General features: G+C 33.5%; 1 protein-coding gene and 1 long non-coding RNA gene across 3 annotated transcripts; one reads left to right on the plus strand and one right to left on the minus strand.

Moving 5' to 3' along the window:
* The first annotated feature begins 3,487 nt into the window (after nt 1–3,487).
* LOC123684392 lies at nt 3,488–22,425 on the plus strand. Of its 2 annotated transcripts, XM_045623632.1 has the most exons (3): nt 3,488–5,399; nt 5,431–5,841; nt 21,374–22,425. In XM_045623632.1, exons 1-3 carry the CDS (start codon nt 5,239–5,241, stop codon nt 21,417–21,419), a joined length of 618 nt encoding a protein of 205 aa, XP_045479588.1. In that variant the 5' UTR covers nt 3,488–5,238; the 3' UTR covers nt 21,420–22,425. The 2 variants fall into 2 exon arrangements, 1 of the variants encoding a protein (XP_045479588.1); XR_006748143.1 differs by lacking the exon at nt 21,374–22,425 and having other exon boundaries at nt 5,431–8,243.
* Nucleotides 22,244–23,406, minus strand: LOC123684393. The gene is made up of 2 exons (XR_006748144.1): nt 22,975–23,406; nt 22,244–22,921 (listed from the first exon to the last, which is right to left on the minus strand). It is a non-coding gene; the product is annotated as an uncharacterized LOC123684393 (long non-coding RNA).

The raw sequence follows: 23,406 nt of genomic DNA on the forward strand, positions 1-23,406 counted from the left end.
CTCGAGGCCGATGCGGATGATTTTCCCCGGATTGTATAACAGGTCTCTAATTCTTACTCTGTTTATCATGACAGTGATTGTTCCAATGATTATGAAACAGAGTAAAATTCCGCTTATGGTATAATGCGTGAGCTGAGTTATTGGGTGTAGATAAATTGGTTGATTTTGAAGTTTCTCAGCTTCTTGCAGGATTGATGTAGGTTCTCTTAAGTGTTTTAACTGAAGTTCCATTTTATAATCGTAACTCAATGGGAGTTTCGAAATTTTTTCAAATTTCATCTCAAAAATTGGTTCAGTGTTGTCAAGTATTGAATTGTCGATGATGATGGTACAATCTGAATGAAGCAAGTTTATTCCTTGTATGGATTTTTTCATAATTATACCATGGCAATCTTCTAGTATTGTCTGCGTATTCTTAAACAGGGTGAGAAGCTGTTTGTTCTGAAGTGTATGGATTATCTTATAGTTGTTTTTGATGAGCACTTTTTGACACTGGTCTGGTGATGACAGGATGCAGGCTTCTTTGACTGGTGGTTGAAGACATAAGACAATGGAACTGCCTAATGTGGAAATACAGGCTTCATTGGTCCAGTATTCTTCGTAGTTGATTCTGACCAAATACTTTTTCGGAGGTATTACAGCAATATCTTGGTGGTTAGGTAGAGGGTACACTCGGGAATAGTTTGTGGTGATTTGTTTGAGAATAGGAATTTTGAGGAGATAGGTGATGGATTCATCCGTTCCTATGACAGATATTTTAGCAAACTCTATAGTTTTATAGAGATGAACGTGATCGATTGGAGATAATTGTTGTGGTTTATAAATTTTTTCGAGATACTTTCCAATCAAAAGAAGTTCATCGATTTTATGAGTTCTAAATTTGGTATTCCTTTCATTGCAAAACTGATAGTTCTTTCAAGCATCAAGAAAGTATTCAATAGATCTTCTGCTTGAAGTATTTGATATTCAACAGTCATTCTGAATTGTTCCGTTGATTTTATGTTTTGAAAAAGTAATTTAGTATGTTGAATATTATCATTCAATAAAGCTAAATCTTCTGAGTACCTTTGTGTTAAATGATTTGCAAAAGAAGTTAATTTATTAATTCTTTCAATTTCAGAGTTTTTAATTTGATGGAGACTTTCTATGTTCTCTGTTGCTCTTCACTCTGTACTATATGTATTATTTCATATAATTAGATCAGAGTCTTTGGATTGTTAAGACGACATTCAGTCAGTGTCATGTCGAACAAATCAGAAATTGTTCAGAGCCAAAGAAAAGATGAAATTCAGACAAATAATATAATGGACAAACGAGAGGAAGTGAACAAGGTGAACTCAAGCCAGACAGACAAGCAGAGTCGATGCCTAGAACCCAAAGACGTCGATAATGATTTACCAAAAACTTCATCTGTTCTTTCTATATGAAATCCAATCTTTCAAAATCAGATAGTGTTTCCCTTCGTAAAAAAAGACATGCCGTTGAAGTCGAGAAAATTAGACAAGCGATCGAAATGAAGAAGCTAGAAAATCAGCTAAAAATCTTAGAACTAGAAAATGAAGTTCGAGAGACTGAAATTGAAGAACTTCAAGGAGACCGATCTCAGTTATCAGTACCGAATATTGAATGCCAGATGCCAGAGGTTGAAAACCATTCTTTAGAGAAGACAAGAAAATGGATAAATGATTTGCATTCGCCCTCCAAAGATGAAATCCAGCCAAAAGAAGGAAATGAAGAAATATCTGAAATCAGACAATTATGCAATACCATCAGTGAAGCCATAAAGTCTGTTGCTAGTGCTCCAAAGCAAAATAGATTTGCAGCAAGGCAAGTTGTGGACTAAGATTTCTGTATTTTTGACGGCAATTCCGAAGAATAGCCAACATTCATTTCACACTTCATGCGTATTTCAAAATTATGCGAATATTCTTCAGAGGAAATGATGATAAAACTGCAAAAATGTTTAAGAGGTGAAGCCAAGCTTGCAGTATCAGGAATGATGACCTCCCCAGATAACATTGATTTAGTTTTGAGGACACTCGAAATGAGATTTGGTAGACCTGACCAAATCATCGAGGGGCTCATCACGAAGGTGAGAAATCTTTCACCAATTAGAGAAAACAACATGGACACTTTGATTCACCTCTCCAATCATGTTTGCTGTCTCGTGGCTACTATCAAATCATTGGACCATTTTGAACACCTCCAAAATCCGCAAATACTACGAGAATTGGTTCAGAAACTACCTTATTCGTTGAAACTCCAATGGGGAGAAGAAATTATGCGAAAAAGAGAAACGACAAATCTGAACGACTTTTCCATCTGGATTAATGAAAAGGCAACTGCAGCGTGTTTTGTCAATAGTTCCAAGAGTTTCAAGATAGAAACAAAACCAAAACTTCAGTTCTCTTCAAAACGACAAGAAACTACTTTGATTTCGACAGATATAAAAAATCATGACGAGAAATGTAAATATTGTGCAGTAAAAGGACACAAAATAGAGAATTGTTCGAAAATGTTCTCTGACGACGTTGATACAAGATGGGCGGTTATTACAAAACAGAAACTTTGTTTTTCATGTCTCCGACGTAATCACCAGACCATGAAATGCAGAGAAAGACGACAGTGTAACATCAATGGTTGTAAGCGTTCCCATCATCAGCTGCTTCATAAAGATACCCAAAGATCAATCGAAGATACTGATACCCATTCAACCCAGACAGAATTTAAAAACAATGAGAACGTGCTTACAGTTGGACATGGAGAAGGCAATGTTTTGTTGAGGATGGTGAAAGTGAAGTTGTATGGAAACAACACTGTTTTGGAGACCGTAGCTTTATGTGACGAAGCTTCTTCTGTGACTCTCGTAGACAAGTCAATAGCTAACAGATTGGGACTGAATGGCACACCTCAACCGCTTTGCATCCAATGGACTAACAATTTAGCCTCTCGCCATGAAGATTCAAGTTGTTTAAACATTGAGATATCGGGAGTATTCGACGGAGCTAAGATTTTCAGTATGAAAAATGTCAGAACAGTACAAAATTTAGCTCTCCCCATTCAAGAGATTCGAAAATCCGATTGGGAAAGGTATTCTTATTTGGCAGGAATTCCCTTTCACGAAATAGGAGAACGCCCTATGATTTTATTGGGTCAAGACAATGTACGCCTCACTGTAGCCAGAAAAGTTATTCAAAGCACCGACAATCTTCCCATTGCGACAAAAACCAATCTGGGTTGGATACTTCACGGAGGAAACTGTATCAGACAAGAAAAACAGGTATATTCCTTCCACATCTGCAGTTCTGGAATGTCCGACGATTCACTCCATGAAATGGTGAAACAATCTTTTACCACAGATGCCTTTGGAGTAGTTCCAATGAAAACGAACGTGAATAAAGCAGAAAAGAGGGCTATGGAGATAATGAGAAATACAATCAGACGTGTAGGAAACAGATTCGAGATAGGCCTGCTGTGGAAGGAAGACAACATCCATCTCCCAGAGAGCAAAACAATTGCCATTCAGCGACTGAAATGCGTGGAGAAACAAATACAGAAGGATAGGGAATTTGGGAAGCGATACTCTGAGAAAATAACAAGCTACGTCGAGAAAGGACAGACTGAGAAGAAGCAACAGAGTTTTTCTAGGGCAGTTGGAAGTTTCCGAGATTCAAAAATCTGAAACCCTTTGGATCAAACGGTGCCAGCAGGAGAGTTTTAAGCTTCCCCAAAACTCTAACATAAGATGTATAACCAACGGAAAACCATTGTCAAGTAAAAGTCGTCTGAAAAACCTCTCACCAATCCTTGACGAAAGAGGAATATTGCTCCTGAGTGGACGGACAAATCTAGCTCCTGAGATGTCAATTTCTGCCAATCAACCCATAATACTCCCCACAAAGCACCAATTCACGCGACTACTCCTCCAAAATTATCATGAAAATTTCGCTCATCAAGGAGTGGAAGCCGTTTTAAACGATGTAAGGCAACGCTTCTGGATAATTGATGGAAGAAGTGCGGTGAAGTCGGCGTTCAAGAGATGTCAGAAATGCAGTATCACCAAATCAAAACCAATTATTCCAAGAATGGGACAGCTTCCTGTAGCACGTTTGACACCAAATATCAGACCATTCACGTTCACAGGAATGGACTATTTTGGACCGTTATTGGTTTCCATACAACGACGAAGAGAGAAGAGATGGGGAGTGATTTTTACCTGCCTCACTATAAGAGCTGTCCACCTCGAGGTAGCGCATTCACTCACCACAGATTCAGCTATTTTAGCTATTCGGAGAATGATATGATGATATATATGATGTGTATCGAGATGGCATCGTATGCAGACGTATGTGAGAAGTGTTCTGAAAACTTTATTGTTTCCACAAAGTTTACCAAGTGCTATTTTTGTGAAAACAAATACCACACAAATTGTGCATCTGTAAAAGACAATTGGTTAAAAATTTTATCCGAAAATCCCAACATTTTTTGGATATGTGATTCATGCAAGGTTAAGCAAGCATCCAGTAAGAAAACCAATGGAAATAATGACATTGTATCAGCTGAAAATGTATTATTACGTCAACTGATCGAAGAGAAGGAGTCGAAAAATTCAATTCTACAAGAAAATATACACCTTCTTAAGGAAGAAATTATTATATTAGGTGAGAAATCACGAAATTCATCGTATAATCCACAACAAAAAACCGCTCCGATAACGAACGTAAACATCGAGAATGTTCCCCATATGCCATCATTCGCGCGTGCAGTGGAAAAAGGTAAACAAAGTACCAGTCAAATGAAAACGTCAACATCTGTAATTCCGAAGAACTCGATGCAAGCCACTCTTATCAACAAACAGTCGTCTACATTTCCATCTGATAATCAATTCGAATACGTGATAAGAGAAGCAGTTCAAAAAGGAAATAATCAAGAAATTTCGAGAAGCCAAAAAAGTCAAAATAACACCGATTGGATTAAGGTCAAACCTAGGAGGCATCGTAATTTCGTAGTTGGTCAATGTAATGAAGCAGGAACCATTCAGACTGTCCCGAAATTTGTCTCTCTACACGTCACCAGATTGCATCCAAATACCAAAACTAGTGATTTGGTGGACATCTTGAAAAATAAATTTCCCGATGTCAGTTGTGAAGTACATGCATCTAAGTACCCCGACAAGTATGCATCTATGAAAATAACAATTCGACAAGAAAATCTCAAAGATGCCTGGAAGCGAGAAGTATGGCCTTCAGGTGCAATTGTATCGAGGTTTTTTGCCAAAAAGAGGGTGCTAACTCAACAAATAGACCCTCAAAAACAGGAATTCACACACAAACAATAAGTATCATACATCAAAACGTTCAGTCTCTAGGAAACAGCATCGACAAATTGGAACAATTACTCTTATCTTGTATCTTGTATCTTATCTCTTATCTTAGACAACCCAGATTGTTCTATTCTCTGCATAACAGAACACTGGAATTCAAAGGAACAAATCTGCCAATTGGGTTTGAAAAACTTCAAGTTAGCTGCCAGTATGTGTCGGGAAATAGGTAAACATGGTGGATCAGCAATTTTTTTAAAAAATAACATAAATGCTAAAGAATGTGAATTCATAAGTAACCTATCCACCTTTGGAGAATTTGAATGCAGTGCGATACAGTGTGAAGTGAATAAATTAAAAATGATAATTGTGTCAGTGTATAGACCGCCAAATGGAAGTATCGAAGTATTTTTTGAAAAACTTGAATGTTTGTTGTTTGAAAAAATTGAATCCAATAGCACCATATTTTTGGGAGGAGATTTCAACATAGAAATGAAAGAAGATAATGTCACTAAAAACAGGTTATTTACACTTCTGAATTACTTTTCAATTAAACCTCAGATAAATGAATATACAAGGATTACTGCACACTCTAAGAGTTGTCTTGATAACATCTTCACGAATGTAACTAATAATATAACATCTCAGGTTATCGAATACCATATTTCTGATCATAGCGCTCAAAAAGTAAGCTTTCAATTACGCAATGATATAAAAACAAAACAAGTTAAAAGAAGATTTTTTAGTGAAACAAATAAGACCCTTTTTCTCAGTAAAATTGTAGAAGAGACATGGTATAATGTTTACCTCATTGAGAAGTCTGATGTGAATGAACAATGGCATGTGTTCATTAATCAATTTCTCAATATATTCAACGAATGTTTTCCCCTAAAACCGATTAATAAAAATAAGAAACACCAATATAATAATAATAACACCCAACTTAATGAAATTAAAGCAAAACTAGACATACTATTTGTGATTTCTAATAATGATATAAAATATAAAAGTCAATATATTGCGTTAAAGAAAGAATATGACAATTTGTTGAAATTAGAAAGAAATCTAGAATATGAACAAAGAATTAAAAACTCAAACTGCAAAATTAAATCAATGTGGGCTATTTGTAGTGAACTGACAGGAAAAAATGTTCATCAGGTCAACTCATTTAGTGAAAATTCAATACAGTTAGCAAAAAATTTCAATCAATACCTCATAAAAATAGTAAAAGATGTTCAATTTGATCAGGTTTCAGGAAATTTTTCCCTCTTGATACCAGACGCTAATCAATCAATGTTTTTGAGACCTGTGAGTGTTGATGAGCTCATAGAATTAGGAAGTCAGCTGAAAAACAAATATTGTAGTGGATATGACGGCATTCCGACTAATATTGTTAAATTTTCCATTAAAGAGCTAGCAGAAGTGCTATGTTATATAATAAATAATTCTATGAGATTCTCAATATTCCCAGATCAATTGAAACTGGCGTCAATCAAACCGATTTTTAAAAAAGGAAACCCGGATGACCTTGGTAATTACAGGCCAATAAGTTTATTACCGGCATTTTCCAGGATTTTCGAGCTTGTTATGTGTTCCAGACTGATTACTTATATGATTGAAAATAATCTTTTTTCTCGATTCCAACACGGTTATCTGAGGGGGCGATCAACAAATACGGCCATTTACCAATTCGTAAACACAATTTTAGATAATTTAGAAAATAAAAATTTAGCCTTGGGCATTTTTATTGATTTGAGAAAGGCTTTTGATTGCGTTGATCATAATATTTTGCTTCAGAAACTACAAAAATACGGAATAAGAGGTAAAGCGTATGAATGGATAAAATCATTCCTTTTCGGTAGGCGACAACAGGTTGTTATAAATAATATAAAATCTAAAATCACAGACGTCGACATAGGAATAGCACAAGGAAGTATGATAGGTCCTATTCTTTTTATTATTTATATAAATGACCTCCCATTATCATTGAACAATTATTCTATAACGAATTATGTCGATGACACCAATGTTTTAATTAACGCAAAGAATATCAATGAAATGAATGATAGAGTAGAAGAGTGCTTTTTAAAAATTAGTGAATGGTTTTCCATGAATAAATTATCCATAAATGAGTCTAAGACAAATGTTGTACTATTTCGCACGAAACAGTCGCCAATTATTCCAAGCAACATCACTCTTGGTAATAATGTAATAATGCCTGTATCACATACAAAGTTTTTGGGTGTCCAAATTGAGGAATTCTTGAACTGGGACATTCATGTAAATAAAATGTGTTTAAAATTAGCTTCCATTGGCTATGGAATTAGAATTGTTACTCATTACATGAATGAAGAAACACTTAAAATCTTATATTATGAAAATTTCGAGTCGATTTTGAGATATGGAATCATTTTCTGGGGAAGTAGTTCTGGAATCCAGTCAGTTTTTGTTTCACAAAAAAGAGTAATAAGAACCATATTCAAGATGGGGTATAGGGATTCATGTAGAGGTAAATTTAAAGATAAAAATATTTTGACAGTTTATGGTTTATACATATATGAATGTTTAGTTTTTGTTTTTAAAAATAAGGATGGATTCAATGTTGGGGGAACACATAATTATAATACAAGAACGAAAGATTTAATTTATCCCCAACATAGATTATCTATTTTGGAAAAGGGACCTTATTATATGGGCATAAAATTTTATAATAAGTTACCTGATAACTTAAAGAACTGTTACAATTTAGGAAAATTCAAAAGGTTCATAAAGAATATATTAATTGAATTGGAACCATATTCTTTATGCGATTATTTCAGATGTGAGAATTTAGTTTAGTTTATTTATGCAATTGTGACGTCATTTCATTTTTTATGTATATATTATATGTAAAATTTGGAAATAAAGATAATTGTTATTGTTATTGTTATTGATAGCTAGAAGAGGACAGCCGAAAGAGATATATTCCGACAATGGAACGAATTTTCGGGGTGCAGCAGAAGAGAGCACTCGGAGATATTGACCAGGCAAGAATCACTGACACCTTCACACAGGAAGGTATCGACTGGAAATTTTTGGCACCAGCGTCACCACATATGGGTGGTGTCTGGGAACGCATGGTGCAGTCCGTGAAAAAAGCATTCTACACCATTTTGAATGGACAAGTTCTTAAAGATGAACTTATGCTGACAATATTTGCCGAGTGTGAAAATATCATGAATACGAGACCATTAACAAAAGTTTCAACAGACCCAAATGATTTAGAGTCCCTGACCCCAAATCATTTTTTACTAGGATCATCTAATTATATCACTGATTTTTCAAAAATGAAAGACTTCAGGAAAGAGTGGATCAAATCACAGAAAATAGTCGATTGTTTCTGGAAACGGTGGACCAGAGAATACCTGCCTAGTTTAACTAAAAGAACAAAATGGAATAATGACGGAAAGCAGCTGAATATCAATGACATAGTCATCATTGTTGAAGAAAATTGTCCAAGAAGACAGTGGAAGTTAGGAAGAATAGAAACACTTTATCCAGGCCCTGATGGACGAGTTCGAGTAGTGAGTGTCAGAACTAGTAACGGAGTATTCAAGCGCCCGGTTGCAAAGTTGTGCAGAATCGAGATGGAAGATGGCTAGAGTGAGAGAAGCTGAAACTTCTTCACGGAGGGGAGAAAATGTTGCTCTTCACTCTGTACTATATGTATTATTTCATATAATTAGATCAGAGTCAGTGTTTTTGACATAAAATAGTTTTTGACATAAGTTTTTTTGAAGTAGTTTGTCAATTCAATTGTGAAGAATATTTGTCGAATAAAAGTTAAAATTGAACACAACTACAGACATTATTTGATAAAAAGACGACGTAACATTCTCGTTAATAGTTTTCAGATCATCGTCGTCTAGATTTCCTGTGATAAATTTTATGCCTTTGCCAATAAAATTAGCCAAACCTCTTTTAACTTTTTTGTTAATGAATTTATGTAGTATTTGTTCAATTTGGGCTAAATTCGATTTTAATTTGTAACGTTACAATTGCCCATGAGACTCTAAGGACTAATTTCTAGGGGTGGTTTGGCTTATTCGGCAACAAAACTCCTACCCAGGTTTTTACAAATTTAATAAAATTAAAATATACAATGATCGATCCTTTTCACTCCAAACAAATAATAAAATAGAAACTTAACTCAAAACGACTTCAAATGAGCCACTCTGCTACCAGGATGGAACCTCTTCTGCAAACTATCTTCAGCCTTCTGAACACCAATTCTTATCAGGAAGCTATAGTACTCCAATCCCCATTCAACGAAGTTGATGTGATAATGCCAGGTATCCCGCAGGTACCCTCTCAGATTCAGGAACCAAAGTGGTCCAACACACGTACTATTCCAAATTCTGTATCTCAAGGAAGTAGTTCTTGATATCTATCAATCCCAAGAAAGGTTTTCTTTGTTCCAATCCCACAGGAGGCTTCTTCGTTCCAATCCCACGGGAGGTGCTTTGAGAAAATGAACAAAAATGATATCAGAATATGTTAACTGAATTTACAACTCCTTCTCGGATTTCTAACCAAGAAATCACAAAGAAATCATTACATTTATTATCAAATAAACCTGAGAAGGAGTTTTGCTGACATTATTTGACACAAAAAGAATTCTACCAAACCTGAAATACGTTTCGACAAGATGGATGACTCTAAAAAAAAACTACTGTTTCAAATTAAATTGATTCATTCTGGTGAGATTATTACTTGTTGCATACAAATATTCATGTCAACACTTACCGAGAATCCCGACACAATTCTCGCCGATAAATAAGATTCCGAGTCTCAAATTAAATTATTAATGACTGAAATCTAAATCTTAGGTACGTATTCTTGCTGAAGTCTCAATAATCATTGAAAATCTTTCAGAAGATTCTCTCCAGAAACGCGCATCTGCGTTCCGACCGATAGTACACGATATGATACGATTAATTGACAAATTACCGCGTCTTCAAAAATTCCAGTAGCGTAACATGGAATGAAGCGTGCAAAATCATTGCAAATTGAAGGTAAATTCTATGAGATAATTCATCAATAGTTCGATTTTTCTGCAGTGCATTAAAGTTGTAATTAAGTTGATCATAATTGATTTGTAAATTCGTGATGTTTATAAAAAAGAGAAAATTATGGTTATGATCAAGAATTTTTGCCTGACTTAAGGGTTCTTCAAAGTATCCATTACTGATTATTTTGTTGACCTGAAGAGCCTGGTTGATTTGGGTCTGTATCAGGAGGATCAATGGTATCCTGAAAAGAACAAACATTTTTTCTTAGTCGTTTGACTTTTTTGATATGAGCTGTGGTTTCTCTAGATTTTTGAGTTAAACCACTAATTTTATTTTGTTGTTGTCGTTCAACTGTAACTTTTTCAAAAGGCGGGTCAGTTTTTCTGGGTCTATTTCTTTCAACGTAGACTTCTCTTTGTGCTAGATTTGGGGGATCGTTTCTATTCTCATTTATTCTATTCAAATTTTACTGCCCTTTTTCTTTATTCCGTTCGTAAATATGGTCAAAAAATGGTAATATTTCTTTCTTTCTTTTTTCGTTGTATTGCTCGTAAACTGTCATGTTCAAGTCAAATTCTGGTAATTTGTCGTACGGACCGTAAAGTAAATGAAATGGAGAATATCCGGTCGTTGAATGTATTGATTGATTATTATAGATCAAAGTTGCAGTGATCATAAGATTTGAAGGATTTTCATTTGGATTTTTCAATTTCAAAATTCTGAGTTTTTCTAATAGTGTTGAATGAAATCTCTCAATAGGAGAGTTTGAACTTGGGTTATTCACAGTAGTAAAGTGTAAATCAATTTTATTCAACTTACAAAATTCTAAAAAGGTTTTATTATGAAATTCTCTTCCTTCGTCACAAACAATTTTTTGAGGAATATTATGATGTGCCAAATAATGGCGTAATTTGTTGAGGATTGTTAATGCTGTACCATCTTTAACGAGATACTACTGGGCGTATTTAGAAAAGAGGTCTATTATTGTCAAAAATTTGGAATTAAGAAAAGAAAAAGTATCGATGTGTATTACTTCAAATGGTCTCTTTGCAAGAAGAGGGCCAGATAATTTCAATCTATAAGGGTGTCTTTCGTATTTTGACTGAAGACATAGTTCACATTTGTTTATGATTTCAGTGATTTTGTTTTCATTTTCGGCCAATAATACTTTTCTGATAAAAATTTGTGACTTTCTGAAATTCCATTATGATTTTTGTCGTGATATTCGGAAATAATTTCTTTTTGATTTTCCTCGCAAATTACATCCAATAAGTAGATATTGCTAATGAAAAGTTTGGCAGAGTAGTTAAATGATTCTTTACAAAATCTAACGAGAGGTGAACGCAGCTTATTGTCTCTAAAATAAATTCCGTAAGATTCATTTGGTCTGAGAATTTCTTTGAAAAGTTTAGAAAAATCATCTGTAATACAATTTTGTCGTATTGATACGCTATATGTGTTTCTTCCGAAGGGTTTACTAAATTTCAAATTGAATTGTTCACCGATGTTTAAAATAACTCGATTGGGATAGATATTGACTGATTTTTCTGTAATTGGAATGACTTTTCCATTATCTTCTTGGGTAGAATGAATGGTAGCATCAGTATCAGAATTTTGATCATCATTTAAATTTTGTTGTTCACTATTATTTGGAATAGATAATTCATCGTTTTGGGGATTGAGAATATTTTCTAATTCTTCATCGCCTAATTCAGGGAGTTCACTCACATTTGGTAAAATAGAGGATAGTTCTACATTTAAATCAACATCAGATAGAAGTGGTTCATTTTCTCGATTATGTATTTCTATACGAGAAAGAGCATCGGCAACTTTATTTTCTTTGCCTTTGGTGTGAATGATTTTAAAATCGAATTCTTCTAATTTCAGTTTCCAACGTATGAGTCGAGAATTTGGTTCTTTGATTTTAGAGAGCCATACGAGGGGATTATGATCGGTTTCAATTGTGAAATGTTGTCCATAAAGATAAGGCCTAAAATGTTTTGTAGAATCTAGGATTGAAAGTAATTCTTTTTCGATAGTCGAATATTTTCTTTCAGCTGAATTTAGAGTTCTTGAATAGTAAGCTAAAGGTCGATTTGATTGTGATAAAACACTTCCAATAGCAACATTTGAAGCATCGGAGGTTAATTTGAATGGTTTCTCGAAATCTGGATATACTAAAATTGGGGCATTTGTCAATAATTCTTTGCATAAGTGGAATGCATGTACGTAATCGGGATCATCAGGGTTTATTTTTGCGCCTTTTTTCAAGCATTTAGTAAAAGGTGAGACAATATGTGCTAAATTTTGAATAAATCTGCGGTAGTAACCTACCAAACCTAGAAATGATTTGATTTCTTTCACTGTACGAGGTATTGGGTAATTTTCTATAGTGTTTAATTTTGAGGGGTTGGGGGATACTCCTTCCGGGGTTATCACATGTCCCAAAAATTCTACATTTTTGCTTAAAAATTCGCATTTGTCAAGTTCGATTTTTAAGTTAAATTCTTTTATTTTTTGAAATATTAATTTTAAGTGATTAATGTGTTCTTGTGTAAGGATTTGGAAAATACGACAACGTCGTCCATGTATACAAAACAGAATTTATGGAGATATTCTTTGAGTACGTTATCCATACAACGTTGAAATGTACTTGGGCCGTTTTTCAAACCATAAGGCATTCTAACATATTACATATTCAAAGTAGCCATTATTCACTGTAAACGCGGTTTTTTCGATCGATTCGGGGTCCATTTCAATTTGATGAAATGCTTTTGCCATGTCGATTGTCGTGAAATAACAACTTTTTCCTAAGTTATCTAAAATTTCTTCGATACGCGGTAAAGGGTATTTATCTTCTACGGTTTTTTCATTAAGACGTCGATAATCAATGACCATTCTGTATTTCTTTTGTCCAGATGCGTCTTTTTTCTTATCAACAATCCAAACTGGGGCACTGTAGGGTGAAATCGATGGACGTATAATTTTGTCATCTAATAATTTTTGAATTTGTTCCTGAATAATTTTTTTCATGTGATGGGGGTGTCTAAAAGATTTAACATAAACTGGTTCTTCATCTTTTGTTCGAATTTTGTGTTTTACATTATTGCTGAATGAAAGATCGGAATTTTCATTATAAAAAATATTTTTGAATTTACTACAGAGTTTCAAAATTTCTCGTTTTTCTTCAGAATTCATGTGTGAGGTTCTAATATTTTTAGCAATTCTAAAATTTTGGCTTTCTAATGGAGGTGTAGATATTTCAGTCTCTAAAAGAGATGTCACAGGTATTCTTTCAGAAAAATTTATTTCTATGTTATTTTGATTTGGTTTTGAAGTTGGTATAAAACAAAATCCGATTTTCGCATGAGCAATGCATTCTGGAGTTGAAAATTCTTGAAAATTTAATTCTGGTAATAAAACATCACCGTTTTCTATAGTGACAGGTACTTTAACAATATTATTTGCTTCGAATTTTTTCGGTTTTAATTTTGTGGAAGAATATGCAAGGTTGAATGGAATTTTCATGTTATTAATTTCTAAAGTATGTGTTTTATAGTCGATGTTTGCACCTAATTTTTGTAGATCTGATGTACCTAATAAAGCGTCGAATTTCTGATGCCAATCATTTACATGTAGATGGATATTATCGAAGATTCCTAGTTCGTATAAAAGTGGAATGCTCAAATTATTGTCAGCTTCAATAGTATTTCCTAAGCCTGAAACACTGAATTCTTCTTTGTATAAATATTCAAAAAATTTTTCGAAGGCAGGTTTCGAATTAATGACGGAGTTTGTTGCTCCCGAATCAATTAAAATTTTTAAGATCAATTTTGGGTAGATAAATATAGGGCAATTTTGACTTAATTTTTACACAATTTAAGTCTAAATTTCTTGGGATTCCGAGGCATTCATCTGAAAATTTTCGTCATCCTCGTAATAATTCTCACAATCAGGTTGTTGTTCAATTTCCGCATTATAATATTCCGTTTCATAACATTCTGGATCATCATTCTCGGTTTGAACATTAAATAATTCTTCCAAATAAAATTTTGGTTGTTGTGATTGATTTGGATTTCTTTGGAATGTTCTGGTTGATATTGACATGGGTGTTTGTTGTGGTTGTTTAGAAGTATTCCTAGTCGAAATTGACATAGGCGTGGGTTTTGGTTGATTTTTGTGAATATTTGAACCGGGTTTGATTCCAAAAATTTCGCGATTCGTGGGGAATCTTTGATTGTTTGAAATCGGTTTATTTATTGAGTGAGGGAAACCTGGTGGGTTTCTAGAATTGTTATTAAATTGAAAATTTGGTGCTGGATTAGTAAAATTTGGTGGGTTATTAAAATAATTTGGAGTAAAATTATTGTAATGATTTGAACGATTTGGATAATTTGATGGTTGTGGGCGTATGTGAATTGGTTTTTTAGGCGTTTCTTGTGATTTTCGTAGGAATTCACAATATTCTCATTCTTGTTTTCTATTATCAAAAAATTTACATCTATTTATACATTCTTCGATGGTATTTGAATCGAAATTACTTAGATAGGATCGATAAGGTTCTAGAATTCCAATTTGAAATGTTTTGAGGGCTAAATTTTGAATGTCCTGCTTTTTGTACAAGAGATAATTTGGGTCTTGACTATTTAAGGTCAGATGTTGAAGGAGATCATTTAAATTTTTTGATAGCCTACTGTAAAAATCTAAATAATTTTCACTTCTATGTTGTACGCATTGACTTAATGATGAAATTAATAAATCTTCGTTACGTTGGTCTCCGTACCTTTGCAAGAGAACTCTTCTGATTGTAGGCCAATCAGAAGCATTTTGGAAAGCAATGAAATCTCTGGCTTCATTTTTCAATTTTGATCTTATAGAAAAATTAAACGCATAGTTCAAGTCAGGATTTAATCTTCCTTGCAAATGTAGTAGTAAGTTATCGACTTCATTGATGAATATCGATAGATTTTGACCAGGTGAATATTCTGGTATGGAATTCAATAGTAATTGTAAGTCCTATCTGGACATTACTTCGGTAGGTATAACGTTAGAAGAAGTTTGGTTATTCATTTCGGAATGTGTTAAAGTTCTTCTACGATAAGGTTGAAATCTATTATTTCTAATCGATTGATTTTGTAAAAAATTTGCTCCTAGCTCTAGAATTTCTGAGTCTTCAGCGATAATTTCTAATTCTTGAGATGAGTTATCTGTCATTTGAAATTAGGACTGATGTGGAAAAATGAGGGAAAAAGGGGTTGATGGACTTACACCAAGATTTGCATCCTATAGTGGTCCTTCCTTCTGGATCGAAGTGGTTGGCTTCCTTCTGGGTTGAAGGGGTGGTTGATGATGGTTCTGGATATCACATCAAGAGTTGAAACTCAACGGGAGTTCCTTGGACACAATCCGTAGCGGACACTTATTTCAGTTTCGAACTAAAACCCCGTTGCGCTATCCTGTTCGCAGCGCCAATTATGTTTTCCATATCTTAAAGTCTGTTTTTAAAAGGGATTTATTCTATTTTGAATTAAGAATTACAACACTTGGATAAATAATTAATAATTCTACAGATTGTGATTTGGGAAAAACGTGAGTTACAAAACGAAGCTTGATGTTCTAAGTCTGATTCATAACTAACTAAAGTCTGTCCTGAAATCTAAAAAGAAAGCTTTATGAGTTCACAGAGAGAATTTGCACTTCTGCACTATCGCGCACATTTCCAAGAACGGCGTTGGCCGAGCTTCTTCTATTATGTTGACTTGTGCTGTTTCGGTCGATGTGGATCTCATAATAATATGACAAATCATTTAACACGTTGACTGCCAACTACGAGATAACTCGTAGATGGCTTTCTCTTCCAGGACGCCAACTACGAGTTATCTCGTACTGTATTTATTTGCCATAATTGAGTGACCACGAAGAAACTCGTAGTTTATCAGGGTTAATATGGATATATGGCTTCTGGGAAGAGAACAAGAAATCAAGGCTGGCGCGCATGAACAGAAAATTTATTCAAAAAGTAACAAAAAATGTAATTCTAAAAAAAATTACTCAAAACAAGGAAACAATGGATTTATTGTTGGTGAAACTTCTTAAAACAATCTTCCACACATAGGGCTGGCTTTTCTTCACAGACTGGACAAAAATAACGCGATTCGCGGCGTTTTCCTGCTTGGGTGCATATACGACATGGCTTTGTCGGACGCTGTTTTTTTTCGGTAGGTGGCAGACTCTCTAGGTAATGGAACTCTAATCTAGTCTTTTTCCGAGCTGGGTAAAGATCTTCATTCTCCTCTCCAACCAACGCGATGACGAATTATTCTCTAAACCTTATCAGTTTCATTTTAGAAGAAGTTACTTTTTGAAAAATTTTGTGCGCATTCTGTATATATATATATATATATATATATATATATATATGTAGTGAAACCTTTTTGGGCCATCTGATAGTCTTCCTGAGAGATGTGTAGTACGACAGCATTTGATCTGATCGGTCAATACCAGACATTCCTTGATTGTAGTCTCGAACTATATTCGGTTTTTTAGAAAGTCTTCCATTGCGATTGGCCACATCCACCATTTCAACAACATGCATGTTTGAAATGCAAAGGACATCTCGTTTGTCTTTCCATTTGCAAACAGTAACAGGACCATTTCGCTTCCAAATACACTCCCCTTTTTTCAGTTTATGAGTTACCACATCTCTGGGGTTTCCCTTTCTGTGATTTCGTAGGGTACCACACACATAAGTTTTTCGTGCATTTAGCAGTTTCGTAAGAGTAACTGAATTATAAAAATTATCCATGTACACCGTGTATCCTTTATCGAGATAGCCCTCAAGTAAATATAATACAACATCAGTAGTGTGGCCTAAATTATTGTCAGTTTCCTCCGATTTTCCGGTGTAAACCTTTATTTTCATTACAAGGCCATCAGACTCGCAAAGTTCATATAGTTAGTTAGCGCTAACGAGATACACTCGACAATATCTTAGACACTACTGACGAATATAAATGCATTATCTCTGATCAGTATATCTAGGATTCCGCTCTAGCGAAGCGGCAGGTCTAAGCGTGTCGGGGTGCGAATTAACTCGTAGTTGGCCTCCGCGAAGAGATTTTTTTTACGGACGCCAACTACGAGATGATTCGTAAGACCTTTTTTTCGAAAAAAATACATTTTCTATAAATTTTGGTGCTAACTATGGACTATAATTACAGTTTTGAGTAGGATATGTTATCCTACTCAAAACTGTTAACTCATTTTGGATTTTTTGGCCAGAATTCGGAAATTGGCCGTGGCAGTCAACGTGTTAAAACTCGCCAAAGAATCGATGAACACCAACACCATTAAAATTCGATAAGTTTATGTGTGAAAAAATCGTGCTCGAAATCGATGTTTCTGTTAACTGGTCGAGAACCAGTGCATTCACCTTATACAGTCCCAACAAAATATTACCAATGCCAATGTATTGAATATTTTTAGGAATACTACAGAAAGTCGCATATCCATTTTTATTTATTATTAAGAGATAACTCAATTTACATAAAATGTTTCTAAAAATAAATTTATATGACAATGTTACTCACGAAATCGTAGAGGAAAACAATTCAGATCAATTAATCAAGAATGAATGCATACAAGAGACAGATAATTAATCAAAAAACTACTCATATTGATACCTATTTATCGAATTAAATTATTACTTGTCTAATGAATCATCAAAAATAATGAGAATTCAATTGAAAATATTTCACTTATGAAATGTATTTATTTTGAAAATATATTAGGCATATTATACGACTATTTTAAAATAATCAAAATGTAGGATCCAGTTTATTGTTCTCTGTAAATAATTGAGATGGTCAACCGGATGCGTGGAGCCCTATTAGTCTCTTCAAGTGCCAAGGGCATGACAAATTCAATGAGTTTACAGGGAACGAATGGTTATTGTACATAATGCACAAAGGATGTGTCGAAGAATGTCATATGTCGATTGTAAACAGCGTTGCCAGGCCGACAAGCCGAAATTATCGTACCGCGTGTTCAAAATTATCGTACATTATCGTACATATTATCGTATCCCACTGATTTTTATCGTACACATTCGAAATAAAGGAAATTTTTGCGAGAATATGATAATTTGTGGACAAGGATGAAAAAACAAGCAATATATCGAATAAGTAATATATTTTTTATTTAAACAAAACGGTAAATGAATAATTAATTAATTATTAGGCAAGATCAGACAACCTGTATTATCCTATTCACAGACTGTCGGTGACGGAAAAACATCCATCTTATAATTCTAATATGTACATAAGATTGTACAATGAACTTGCAAAAAATTAAAAAATTATATCTAATTGTTCCTGTTATTTTTGTTTTTTTTTCAGAAATTACTCATTTCCATAAAAGTTCTTTTCCCAAATAACTTAGAATATTGCCAAAAACATGCAATCGTTGGCAAAGATGTAAAAGAAACCAAATACAAAATTCTTTGAATATGAGTGAAATAATTCAAGGATCCTATTATTTAATGATACCTATACATATACTTAGGGTTAAAGTTTGTAAGTACGATTTCAAGTAACAAAAATTATTTTGATAATTATATTTGACTTCAATAGTCTTTCTGAATTAAAATTAATAAATTCGATTCATGACTATCAATACTGACGTTTGAATTGGGAAGTACGTGCGTATCTACAAAAAATCACTTTTGGGATATTGATTGAACTTTAAATACTTTCATTTGTGCCATCCACAGATTAAATTTAATTAACATGCATTATCATTTATTTTTTCTTCATATTAATTCAATTGAATCTGTGGATGAAATGAAAGTCTTCAAAGACAAATATCCCAAATGTGCTTTTTTGCAGATACGCCCTTTTCAATTGAAACGGCAGTATATTTTTGATGGTCTTTTTAATGTGCTTTCAACAATTGAACATTTGCTCCCATAACCACATATAAAATAATATGAATCTAAATAATTGATTGGAAATACAGAGATATATCTTCGTAAAAATTCTCTATAAAATAAATGTCATCAAAAAAACGATTTTCTTATATGAAATGAATATATTCAAATCTGAAATATTCAGCCACACAAATTTGTCAATGAAATTCCAGTTACAACAATTGTTTTTCACTAAACAGAATACCAAATGAGAGATAATGGTAATTGGTATATTTTCAACTGAATTTTGAACACCATCTGTTTTTAATGAGGACCCTTCGTCCCTCCGGAGTTCGGATATTCCATGATTCTTTGTATTTATTTTCAGCTGACAGGCACCAAAGAAGTTTTATGATTTTATTATGTTTGAGTAGGTTCGTTCTCCTAGATTCACGTTGAACGTAGAACCCCAATGAACAATGAATTGATTCATCGGAACATTCTTGAGTCTAGACATTCCCAACCGTCTCGGTTAAATTTTTTAAAACTACTAAAATCTATCAAATGATTTCTTCCTATTAAAAACTTCCTGAAAATGCAATAATCTACTGAAAAATTGGATATCTACTAAATCTGGTCATACTGAGTTTCATTATATTTTGAGTATCTATGGACACTTTAGCTCAAATGATAGGTACACTGAAATTATCGTACAAAACGCTATTATCGTACATGCGGTATCGTACATAGTATTGAGCAGCAAATTATCGTACAAAACGATAATTATCGTACGAACGGCAACGCTGATTGTAAAACTTAAGAGTAATGGGGTTGGGAAAAGTTTCAGAACAAGACGATTAGGCCAGATGTGTTTCACATGTTTTTCTTGAATATATTCTCATTATTTTTGATGATTCATTAGTCAAGCAATGATATAATTCGTTAAATAGGTATCAATATGAGTAGTTTTAAGTAACCTAGTTATATAAATTTATCTTTAGAAACATTTTATGTAAATTCAGTTATCTCTTAATAAATAAATAAAAATGGATATGCGACTCTCTGTAGTATTCTTAAAAATATTCAATACATAAGCATTTGTAAAATTTTGTTGAGACTGTATAATTGAAGGGTAACGTGAAATGATTAATTCGGATAATTAAAAAAACCTTTCAACTAAAGTTTATTAGTCATGGAAATAACATGTAACATTTTTATTATGTGACCAGCATTTAAAACTTCTTCAACGTCATAAACACTTCTGGAAGTGTTTGTGTCTTTAAGATACCCCAAGTATTCTACTAAACTCAGTCTTGCCATTCGGACCTTAAAAAGGTACTATTAGAATCCTGTAGTATAATAATGTTGAATGAACCGCTCACATATTATATGCACACGATTGTTATTCGTCATTTTTCGAAGTTTTCCATTCTTGCATAACTTTCAATATCACTAGACTGAACTGAAACAAATGATGATATCTACCGCCTTCACCTAAAATGAAAATATTATATACACAGTAACACACTTATTCACGAAAGAAGTCTGAAAAGTTTTTATATTTATTGTAAAATCAAATTTTAATAAAGTAAATACACACACAACTAATACAACAAAACACTCCAATGTCAACATTTATAGTTCTACGTCTGCTCACCTTGGCGCTGCATTCTTATTTTCAGATGCCTATCAGTGCTTACCTCGATGAAAATAATCATCATCGATAAAATGCAGGGAACATACTTTCATATTTCTTGTCACTGGTTTATCGATTTTGAATTTCGGTTGCCAAGCTTTTTGTCGATCCATCAGCACTTTACTCCCCAATTTCCCTTCCACCCAAACACGATATTTATTACCAGTTTGAGGGAAAGCATGGAACTTGATATTTATTTGGTAAAAAATAATTGTAAACACGTAAATTGCAAAGTGTACACTTTGATGAAGCCGCTTAGACGGCGAAACAATTGTCGTAAATTATTAACAACTGTGGAAAGTAGTAAGTGTTTACAATTATTTTTTACCAAGTCAATATGATTTTCCACCAAGTAAGGACTGAATCAATTAAAAACTTGATATTTGAACTTTTTTTTCCAGGAAGAACACTCAGGAACTGAACAATAGCGATTCGAACGACTCGTAGCAATTGAAATGATTTGAAAAATATATAAATATTTGTAGAATATCACACAAAAACAAATCAGAATGCAACAACCTCAGAGGAATGAAAAGGACTGACTAAGTGACTACCTCTGAGGCAAGAACCATGCCAACATTTCTAGTTACTCTGATTGTCACCAGGTGGCGCAGCGCTTATGTTGATTCGACTATAGGTATAAACACAGAATACTAAATATGGTATAAATTTGAAAAATCTCCGGTTTTGTCTGAAAGTTTTACAGGTATAAGTAGACACACGTGGTTTTCTATGCATCTCAGACAATCGTTAACATAGACAAACTAATAGCGCGTTCAGCAATAACATTCGAGAGCGGACGGATATTTTAGTCACGTGACCACAGATTTTACAGATAATCAAGATTTATCTGAAATAAACGAACGGTACAGAGCATCCTGAGCATCAGCTGTTATGTCAGTTCTTTGATATACGGATGTGGCGCCCTTCGTGACTAAATGAAATGAAATCATAAGTATAAAAAAACGGATACCTAATTCTTCTACAAAAATGAAAAGATATAAAAGAAAAATGGTCTGATCTAGTAGAAAGTATATTTCCAAGGAGGAATCACTTCTAAAATCTCCATTCGTTTTATGAAGACAAAAATGTTTCAATGGAAGTTTAAGAAGGAAAATAGGAATTTTCATGTCAAATTGATCCAAGTGATTTGGAAGATGAAATCTTTTTATTTTCATCAGTAATTTAATGGACTGTGGTGCCAAGGGAATGTGTGATGGGATAACTTACTGCCATAGGATAAATAAATGATATGTAAAATCAATGCAGTATTTGATAATAATAATAATTTATTTGCACACAAGAAATTCATAAAAACATACGCCATCAAAAGTTTACATGGCTTGTCAATCAAAAAATCTTAAACTATAAATGAGTAGTATTAATAGTCATTGTAATGAAAACATAAATATGTTTGTAGTTACAAATTATCAAATAATATTTACAAAAATGATTTCTAAATAAATCACTCAACCTGTATATTGTATGATCAAATAGCAAATCCTTTACTCTCTTACTAATAACAACTGGACTCAAATTTTTCAATAGTCTGGAAGTTATATCATGTATAACTTCAGACATGTATGATTCGGAACTTTTCTTATTCTGGATGGTCTTATTACAGCATAATTAAGGCTTGGAAAAATATCTTTCTAATTGAAAAATGTAAACTTTCATGCTACACAATGTGTAAAGCATATTTTTAAAATAAATCATTTCAAGTTTTAAGAATTATTTTTTTGTGAATTCTTCATCAAATGGCTCACTAACAGTTTTGAACGTCTTATCACCAGATGAGAAAACTATAGAGTCGCAATTTTTCAAATTCATAATTGCCATACTTAATCAGACTCTAGCATAATGTTTATTCATTCCTTCAACTTAGCTGGCTTTTCCTTTTCTCAAATATTGGCAATGGTGCTCAGTATTTTCAGCAGAAATAATTTGACCTGAAATTGTAAACAATTATAAAAATAATCTCTATAACTTATTAGAAACTTACCAATGAATAAACATTTGATTTCCAATAATTTCACTGACTCCCCATTCTTGAAAATAACACCATTCAGAAAAGCAACAAGCCTCGGGTCCAACTGACAAACTTCAAGTCCTTTTCCTGAATATGGTATTTTTTTCTCTGAAACTTTCGTATGATAATAAACTATTAGCTGACACAAATATAGATATAGTACCTTGAATACAGTGATCTGGCTTTATATTCCCAATTGATTCCATGGTGGGTATATTTATTGCCGAACAGGACATTTATAAAATACTTCTGGGACACTGATGTCCCAGTCGATACCCTTGAAGGAGTAAATTTCTTCTGCTTCATCCATTACATAATTTCGATATAATAAGGTGGAAAATTCACTGAAGTCTGTCTCATTTATTTAGAAGTAATGTAACCAATCCACTTCATATATTGTAGACT

The sequence above is a fragment of the Harmonia axyridis genome, chromosome 7 (genome assembly GCF_914767665.1).
Source record: "Harmonia axyridis chromosome 7, icHarAxyr1.1, whole genome shotgun sequence".
Taxonomy (NCBI): domain Eukaryota; kingdom Metazoa; phylum Arthropoda; class Insecta; order Coleoptera; family Coccinellidae; genus Harmonia; species Harmonia axyridis.